General features: G+C 43.8%; 1 protein-coding gene across 1 annotated transcript in view; it reads left to right on the top strand.

Annotated features, from left to right (window-relative positions):
• LOC145390729 (allatostatin-A receptor-like) overlaps nucleotides 1-10403 on the top strand; it is a 20943-nt gene extending 10540 nt beyond the window's left edge. The window contains exon 4 of the mRNA XM_080265524.1: nucleotides 9692-10403. Within this exon, the coding sequence (XP_080121650.1) occupies nucleotides 9692-10403 (712 nt within the window). The remainder of the gene's footprint in view (nucleotides 1-9691) is intronic.
• The last annotated feature ends 219 nt before the right edge of the window (nucleotides 10404-10622 follow it).

Below are 10622 nucleotides of genomic sequence, written 5' to 3' on the forward strand. Positions count from 1 at the left end.
CCAACAAGGTCCACGTTTCACTTCCATTCACAGTATTATCATGCAGCAACTTTTTTACTTACATGTTCACTTCCCAATTTTTTATCACTGCTTTCAAAGAACCAGAAACCTTTCTTCCTAGTTGTACCCTTTCAAGCACCTCATCCTCCAGCCTTCCAACCTTACTCATCACACTACCCAAGTATGTAAATGCACTCGTATTTTCCATTTCATCATCCAGTCTCACTGTTCTTTCAATGACTTAACTTGTCTCAAAGACCATAACTTTACTCTTCCCTACATTCACCTTCAGATTCTGTTTCACACTCTTCCTAACTCGCTCACCAAGTCTTGCAGCTTCCCTTCGTCTTCACTTAACAATACAGTATCATCTGCAAGCAAAAGTACAGGAAGTTTCCAAACGCTGTCCTCTCTCATTAAGGCAACTCCATCATCCACTGTCCAGCCTTGTTTCTCTTTTAAAACTCCATCCACATAGAGACTGAACAACCAAGGGGACATGACACATTCTTGTTTCAATCCAACATTCAGATGGAAAAATTCACTCAGTTCACTATCCTCATGCACTGTAGCCTTAGCACCCTCATACATATTCTTCACAGCATTCAACAACTTCTCTTTTACTGTACTCCATATATTCTTAATACTTTCCACATTCCTTGTCTATCCACTCTCTCATATGCTTCCTCCAAATCTTTGAAGGCTGCATACAACTTCTTTCCCTTCTCTAGAAACCTTTCCACCAGAACCTAAGAATGATTATCTGATCTGCACAACCTCTTCCATTCCTAAAACCTCCCTGTTCTTCTCCAACTAATTCCTCTGTTATTTCCCTGACTTGTCAATAGGTATCCTACCATATACTTTTCATATTACACTATGAAGACAAATGTCCCTATGATTACCACATTCTTTTTCTCCTTGTCCTTTGCACAGGGGAATAATTATACCTGACTTGCAATCCTCCAGGACTCTACCTTCCTCCCAGGCCAATGTGCACATCTTTCATATCCATTCTGCTACATCCCCCCATGCTTCAGCATTTCACCACACACTCCATCAGCTCCTGGAGCTTTCCCCATTTTCGCTTTTTTCATTGCTTCCACTGCTTCCATCCTACTGATTTCCACCCTTCTCACCTCCCTCCTTCTCCCAGCCACTTATACTCGTATTACTATCATTCTCTATATTTAACAGTTCCCTCAAGTGTTCTCTCCCAAACTGAATAAAATCATCAGTGAGTAGTAAAAATTAACTACAAAATGTCATCTGGGCCTGGAGCGGTGGCGTCTTCGTCGTGGGTCTACCCCCCAGAGGCTGTCGAAGAGAAGGTGACAGCATGGGGGCCAAACCACCGCAACCCCCCCCCCCCCGGCCCCTCACGGGGCCCGAGTGCCTGGGAGTGGCTTCGGTCGCCCGGGCAATTACCACATCTCCCAACACAACACACACAACAACACCGTTTTTTCTACACCGAGAAATTACTCCCTGGCTGTCATTTCTCGACGACTTCTTCTAGCCGGGGACATTGAGAGCAATCCAGGACCCACCAACAAATACGTATGTCCAACATGCTCAAAACCTATCACGTCGAGCCGACAGACAAAGGGTTCAGTGCAGTTCCTGCAAGAACTGGACCCATTACACCTGCAAAACACTTGCACCCAGAAAACATTAAACAAACACCTGCACCTGCTCCTTCCCCCCACCCACTAACCCCCCGACCAATCCTACTCCTACTTCCTTCACACCTCCACAGCAAAAACCCACCAATGCTTCCCACACCATCCATTCCCCCAACTTCTCCCATTCCAACCCATCCTAATCTACCTCAACCCTTACCTCCATCACAACCTCCCCCTACCCCTTCCCCTCCACCCACACCACCTCCCCCCCCCGTGCTACAGCAGCCAACACACATCGCACACACAACATAAACATCCTTCAGTTAAACATAGATGACATAAACATCAAAAAACAAGAACGCACACAATTCATCAAACAACAGAACATACACATTGCCATCTTACAGGAAACAAAACAACGCAGAGCACAGAAAACACCGACATTTCATAATTTCACCACCATTCGACAATACCGGGCCGAAGGCGGTGGCGGTGGACTCATCACCCTGGTACACAAATCCATCAACTTTGCATATACCAGTGCACACACAAAGTCACTTCTCCCCCATGACACCACAACAGAAATACAGTCAATTAAAATACGCACTGTAAACAAATCACACATAACAATCGCTAACACATACATTCCCCCCGCAGTCGTGCCTCACAGTACCACACAATTACTCTCCACAGATACACCACATCACTAACAAACCCATCATCATCCTGGGTGGTGATTTCAAAGCCAAGTGGTCGGCCTGGCATGTCAACAACCCTGACACACACAGACGGCTGGTACTACAATCCCAGACAGATCATCTTTTCATACTGAACAATCTATACCAACATACCCATATCCCACACCAAGCCCTCTTCCTCCCATCATCCCCAGACATCACCTTCTGCTCCCCAAACCTCACCCCCACTACATCCTGGAGAGTGGTCAAAACCCTAGGTTCTGATCACCTCCCAGTCATCATCACTACCAAAACCAAAATCACCCCAGCTGGCCACAAACACACATACACTAATTATAAGAGAGCCAACTGGGGGGCCTTTGTAACTGAAACAGAACAATATTTCGAAACACTAAACAGTACACCCATCACAAACATCAACACCGCTGTGCACACTTTCAATACAATTATACAAAACGCAGACAAAAGACATCCCTAGAGGCAACAGAAAGAGACACAACCCCAACTTCACACCAGAAATTCAAGGCCTCATCAGACAAGGGGACACACTGTGACACTCCCCAAGACTGCATACACAAGACACCGTACAACAAATACAAGAACTCAATACTCAGATAAACAATAAAATATCAGAACAGCAAACACTAAACTGGAAAAATTACCTCCAAACACTTGACCACAAAGCAAACAACAGCAAACTCTACAAAACATTAAACAGCATCACACTTTCCAACAGCAACACCACACAATAACACGCTGCCATCACAACAACAGACACCATACCCTCAAACAAACAACAAGCAGACACTCTCATCAATCACTTTTCACAAGTCAGCCATCTAAACCCCCATCCCGAAGACAGACCTAGACTACGCACCCTAAGTCAACTAATACCAAGTCTATTCACTTTCCCTCAGGGCACAGGGAGGCGTGGCTTATGTGTGACGTCAGTTGACTTAAGTAACAGAAAATGTATAAAAGGGCAGACTCAAATTAAACATTTATAATAAGGGAAAACGAAGAAGGGGAAGAAATGTGGACTCGTTTAACCGTATAACATAGCAGTAGGTTCCCTCACACGCTTACGCCTTCCTGCACACCCCCATACCTTCCCTCACACATTTCAGTCCATTCCCTCACTTCAGACTGAAAATGCGTCATGATCTGGAGAGTGTAGCATACATCCACTCACCACCACGGTCAGGCGTCAACTGAACTTGCGTTTCGTGCAAGTTGACGTCACTCCGATGCTCCGCCCCCTGCGCCAGCTTGGACCCGTTTTAGATGGAAGTGATCCGACTTGGTATTAGTAGACTTAGTACGCACCTTTCACTTACAACCAGACGAAGCACATCATTAACAACCTTAAGCACTTATCTGCCTGTGGATCAGACAACATAAGCAACATTCACCTTAAACACCTTGGACACAAGGCATACAAGCACTCCCCATCATATCAAACTACAGCTACTCACACATAATACCCAACATCTGGAAGCATGGCATTATCATCACTATCCCTAAACCCAACAAAGACCCCACATTACCCTCCTCACACCGCCCCATCACGCTCCTCTGCACCCCCTCTAAAGTCACTGAACGACTGGTACTACAACTAGTCACACCTCACATTCTCCTAGCCCAATCACAACATGGCTTTAGGCCACTACACTCCACAAACACTCTTCTTACAGACCTTACACTGAGGGTTTTCGATGGCATGAATTCAGCTAAGCCACCACACAGAACGCTCCTAATCACACTAGACATCAGCAAAGCTTTTGATGCCATCCCCCGCCACAACCTCACAAACAAAATACTCAACACAAACATGCACAATAACACAAAAAGATGGCTGGCAAACTACTTAGCAGGCAGATGTGCACACGTAACATTTGCCGGTTAGTCTTCTAACATCAGAAACTTCACAAACGGCGTCCCCCCAAGGACCTGTTTTGACCCCTACACTCTTTAACCTCTACATGTACGGCATAACCACACCCCATACACCACAGATACACATAGCTTCCTATGCAGATGATATAACACATGTACGCACCAAAACGCAAACACAGCTGCACACATCATCTAACCCTACCTCAACACACTACACGAATGTTTCACCACAAACAGGCTCAAAATAGCCTCAGCCAAATCTACAGTGACCCTTCTCACAAACTAGACAGCAGAACACAGTCACACCCCACACCTCACCATAAACAACACTCCCCTGCCACACACACACACACACACACACACACAAAATCCTTGGTATAACATACAATACATCAATGTCATTTAAACAACACATCACAAATATTAAAAATAAAATAACATCAAGACTCAATGCCTTGAGGTCACTTGCCCATACAACACACGGACACAACAAAGAAACCACCACCACAGTATACAAATAATACATACGTTCAGTGATGAATTATGCAAGCCCTGCCTGAGCTCCTTATCTCACCAAAACACACTACAACACTCTACAGACCATACAGAACAAGGCCCTAAAAATAATCACAGGCTGCACAGCTACTACACCCACAGGCCACCTACATCAAGAAACCAAAGTCCTCAAAGTCAAGGATCACCTTGACATGAGAGGCACCCAGTTTCTTGCTGCAGCCTCCACAAACCCACAACATCCACAATATTACATGGCAGCACATCCACCCACACCAAGGAACATCAAAACAACACCCAGCACATGATACCATACACAAAGAAAACAGGAAAAAGGAGTGGTTTAATAGGCGTATGAAATAAAAAAAAGAGAGAGACACGGCGTGGAACAATTGGAGAAAGAGCGGTAACAGCAGAACAAAGGAGGAATATAAAAGAACTAGAAATGAATACACAAGAATACGTAGGGAGGAAGAAAGGAATTTTGAAAAGGGTATAATAGACAAATGTAAGAGAGAGTAAGAAGAGAGTGGATGAGGAATTTGGAAGGAATTTGAGTGTAAAATAGAGGGACTGTAAGAAAATGTTCTGGAAAGAGGTGAAAAGAGTAAGACAGGGTGGAAGTGAAGTTAGCAGGGGAGTGAAAGATAAAAATGGTAGATTACTAGTGGAGAAGGGAGAAAAAGTGAGCAGATGGAGAGAACACTTTAAAGAATTGTTGAACATAGAGGATGGAAGTAATGCGAGTATAAGTGGCTGGGGAATGGCTGGGAGAAGGAGGGAGGTGAGAAGACAGAAAGAAATAAGTAGGATAGAAGTTGCGGAAGCAATGAAGAAAGTTAAATCTGGGAAAGCCCCAGGAATTGATGGAGTGTGTGGTGAAATGCTGAAGCATGGGGGAGAGATACTAGTAGAATGGATGTGGAAGATGTGCAGATTGGCCTGGGAGGAAGGCAGAGTCCCGGAGGATTGGAAGTCAGGTATAATTATTCCCTTGTACAAAGGAAAAGGGGAAAAAGAAGTGTGTGGTAATCATAGGGGCATTTGTCTTCTTAGTATAATAGGAAAAGTGTATGGTAGGATACTTATTGACAGAGTTCGAGAAAGAACAGAGAAATTAGTTGGAGAAGAACAGGGAGGCTTTAGGAAGAGAAGAGGTTGTATAGATCAGATATTCATTCTTAGATCTTTAGTGGAAAAGTTTCTAGAGAAGGGAAAGAAGTTGTATGCGGCTTTCATGGATTTGGAGAAAGCATATGACAGGGTGGATAGACAAGGATTGTGGAAAGTGTTAAGAATATATGGAGTAGATGGGAAGTTGTTGAATGCTGTGAAGAGTATGTACGATGGTGCAAAGGCTGCAGTGCGTGTGGATGGTGAACTAAGTGAATTTTTCTCTTTGAAAGTTGGGTTGAAACAGGGATGTGTCATGTCTCCATGGTTGCTCAATCTGTACATGGATGGGGTAATAAAAGAGGTACAAGGTAGGGTAGTGGATGTTGGAGTGGCCCTGGTGAGAGAGGATAGTGTTTGGAAACTCCCTGAACTGTTGTTTGCAGATGATACTGTGTTGTTGAGTGAAGATGAAGGGGAGCTTCAAGGCTTGGTGGATGAGTTTGGGAGAGTGTGTAAGAAACGGAATCTAAAGGTGAATGTAGGGAAGAGTAAAGTGATGGTCTTTGAGAGAGGTGAAGTCAGTGAATGTACAGCAAGGTTGGATGGTGAGGAATTGGAAAATGTGAGTACGTTTAAGTACTTGGGTAGTGTGATGAGTAAGGATGGAGGTTTGGAGGGTGAAGTGCTTGAAAGGGTACAGCAGGGAAGAAAGGTTGCTGGTTCTTTGAAAGCAGTGATAAGAAACAGGGAAGTGAGCATGGCAGTGAAAAAGTTACTACATGACAGTATTGTGATACCAACTCTAACGTATGGAAGTGAAGCTTGGACGTTGTTGGAAGGACACAAGTCAAGAGTGAGAGCAGTGGAAATGAGTTATTTAAGGGGAGCCTGAGGAGTCACATGGAGAGACAGGCTGACGAATGAGGATATAAAGGAGCGTTGTGGTGTGGATGTGGATGTGATAGGAAGCGTTATGAGGAACACACTGAGGTGGTTTGGCCATGTGGAGAGGATGGAGGGTGAAAGACTGACGAAGAGAGTGTATGTGAGTGAGGTGGAGGGGGGAAGAGGGAGGAGGAGGCCGAGGATGAGATGGAGGGATGGGGTGGAGAGGTATATGAGAGAGGGGGGGGGGGTGAATTGGGAGCAGGGCAGTGAAATGGCGGGGAACAGGGCGACTTGGAGGCGATTTGTTTGTGGCCACCCCAAACGGGATTGAGGCGTCTGGCAATAGATAGATAGATAGATAGTAAGGATGAACCCAAACTGGATTATAGATTTGTCAATGGCAAATTGAAACAAAAGGATGGAAGCATCAAACTGAAAGTAGAAGGAGAGGTCTATAAAGATGCAGCAATGCAAGCAGAAATAATGAACAAATGTTTCCAATCAGTTTTCACAAATGAAAAGGAGTTTGTGGAAGGGGTGGGAGTGACTAGAAATGAAGTGATAAAAGATATAAAAGTAGAAGTACAGGAAGTGTATAAATTACTGGAAACTCAAGATGTAAGGAACGCCCCAGGACCAGATGGAATCTCTAATTGGGTACTGAAGGAATGCAGAAAACAACTGGCAGATAAAATTCACAGTTTAATTGTGTGTTCTCTGGAAGAGGGGAAAGTGCCTCAAGAATGGAAGAGGGCAAATGTGGTACCAATTTATAAGGGAGGAAACAGAGAAGAACCCCTGAATTAGAGACCAGTGTCCCTAACCAGCATGGTCGCAAAATTGTGCGAAAATTTTGAAAGATAGATGGATAAAATATGTGGAAGAGATGAATATCTTGGCTGATAAGTCAGTTTGGATTTAGAAGTGGAAGGTCATGTGTTTCCAACTTGTTGAGTTTTTACTCAAGAGTGATTGACGTGCTATAGGAGAGAGATGGTTGGGTGGATTGTGTGTATTTAGATTTGGAGAAGGCCTTCGACAAGGTACCTCACAGGAGACTACTGTAATGTGGAAATTAGAGCATATAGGAGGATTGAGGGGGAACCTCCTGGAATGGATGAGAGACTTTTTGAAAGAAAGACAAATGAGGACAGTAATAAAGGACAGGATGTTTGGATGGAGGAAAGTAACAAGTGGAGTCCCAAAGGGCTCGGTGTTGGCGCCAGTAATGTTCCTGATTTATGTAAATGATATGGTAGATGAAGTGAACAGTTATGCAAGTCTGTTTGCTGATGATGCAAAGATCTTGAGCAAGGTAGAGGTTGAGGAGGATTGTAAAATGCTGCAGGAGGATCTGGACAGGATACATGATTGGAGCCGGATGTGGGAAATGAAATTTAATGCAAAGAAATGTAATATATTGGAAATGGGTAAAAGTAGCAAGAGGCCATCATTGAATTATCTGATGGGTAATGAACCAATCACAAAAGCAAGAGAAGAGAAAGATTTGGGAGTGCTGGTCCAGGACAGATTGTCACCTGAAAAACACATTAACAAGGCAGTTAGAGAGATGTATTAACTCCTGACTAATGTAAGAGTAGCCTTTCATTATATGGATGAGGAGATGATGAAAAAATTGATAGTGGCCATGATTTGCCCCAGGTTAGAATATGCAGCAGTAGTGTGGTCCCCACACACAAAAAGGAAGATGTAAACAAGATTGAGAGAATACGAAGAACAGCAACCAAAATGGTCCCCAGTCTGGCAGATCTGTCGTACAGAGAGAGGCTGGAAAAGCTGGATTTGCCTTCCTTAGAAGAAAGGAGAAAGAGAGGAGACATGATTGCAGTGTTCAGGACCATGGTGGGAGTAGATAAAATTGACAAAGAAGATCTATTTTTATGGTATAAGAGAGTAACAAGAGGACATGGAATGAAACTGAAGAAACCAAGCTGCTTGAAGGATATCAAGAAATATAGTTTTCCTTATATGTGTACAGACCTGTGGAATAGCCTGGACAAAGAGATCGTCCAGTCTAAAAACTTAAATGAGTTTAAAGCTAAATTTGACTTATTGAGAAACAGAGACAGGACCCCACGAGCGTAGTTCATTTCCTGTATATCACAATTAGGTAAATACAATTAGGTAAATACAAATACTGTCATCTCTTCCCCCTCGCCCACCTCAGACCAGCTTCCAGAAGCATATCCACACTCAGATCACTCGCCGCCCCATTCAGTTACTTAAAGACAAAACACAGCTGCATGCACGGCCTCCTGACATCCACCCTTCTGAATGCTATCTCCCTCATGAGGACAGGGTTCACCTGGCCAGGCTGAGATGTGGGCATCATCTAGTCCTCTTAAGCTACCAGAAGAGGCTGGATGACTCCGTCGCTGATGCCTGTCCAGGATGCAACACAGCACCCCATATTATTATGCACATTATGGAAGACTGCATTACACACAATCACCTATGCCAACAACACAACATACACTCTTTGAGAGCTCTGTGGGAAAGCCCGGTCTCGGCCATGGCCTTCCTAAGGGACTCGGGGGCTGTTTGGCCAGACTGCCTAGGGAACAACTACTACTACTACTACAAAATGTCATGTGATTCCAATTAATCCTAAAATTTCTTTTACTAAATTCATATTTTCAGTACTTTAGAGGAAGATCACGACAGTAAAAATTGGCAATCTTACTGGCTTTCATGCAGCTGGCAGCCAGTAGGGTCGTGTTCCAAATGGCTTTGGGTATTTCATTAATTTCTTATTGATGCAAATTATGTTGATGTTAAGATGTCTAATACCATACAAAAAAAAGGCAAGGTGTAAGCCAATATGTAAATAAATCACTAAAGAAGAGGTGTTATGAAGTTTCCTGTACCATCTAGATTACAACCTTTAATCCTAAACCTTCTTCTATTGCTAAATTAGTTCATTTTTATCCACAGTCCAATGTTGTGGGTGATCCAATATGGTGAATTTCAGTACTACGATGGATCCACACAACCCAACTGCATTTTGGCACTCACTAACCAATGGGCTATCTCCTACCTCACTGCCAGCCATATCATCTTCTTCTTTGTTCCAATGCTCCTCCTCATCGTCCTCTATGCCGTCATTGCCCGAAGGCTCCTCATTGATACTCCCCAATGTGTGCACGGGAAAGAGACACCAAAGATGATGGTTCGGAGGCAGGCGGTTGTTATGATGGCCACCATAGTCTTCTTCTTTTTCCTCTGCCTCCTACCCATCCGCATCTTCTTCCTGTGGATTATCATGGTGCCGCAGAAAGCCCAGTATGATCTTGGCATTGAGGGCTTCTACAATATCCTGTACTTCTGCCGCATCATGCTCTACATCAACTCTTCCATTAATCCAATCCTTTATAACATAACATCAACAAAGTTCCGCAGTGCCTTCCGTCGAACACTCCAACTGAAACCAGTGCAAAGTAACTTGTCCTTCAATACCCCTACTCTTGCAAACAACACTCAGCTGCATTATGGCACTAATTGTTCACTGGTGTACAGGACAGTGTACTCAAAAACTAGGAATACATACAGTGTCGTGTCATCTGGAACCAGTTTGTCACAGGTAACAAGACAGTCTAGCACCACCACCACCCAGGGACATACACCAGCAAAAGACACTTTTGTCTGACTTTGGAAAAAAGAAAAGAAAAAAAGGCAGGTCTGGCAGGTCTGGAAGGCCCCTATAAAAAAAAAAAAAAAAAAAGCTCATAGCCAACTTATGCTATTGTACCTCATAGTTATTTTTTTCCCCTAATTAGCGATGGAAAGAATAATCTCTAGTAGAGCTAATGAGGGGTCACAATACTTCTAGGTCCATATTCTAGGTGGGATACATGGCTTCATAGCA

This window comes from Coenobita brevimanus, chromosome 15, assembly GCF_032717465.1.
Source record: "Coenobita brevimanus isolate Jiangsu-jjx chromosome 15, ASM3271746v2, whole genome shotgun sequence".
Classification (NCBI taxonomy): domain Eukaryota; kingdom Metazoa; phylum Arthropoda; class Malacostraca; order Decapoda; family Coenobitidae; genus Coenobita; species Coenobita brevimanus.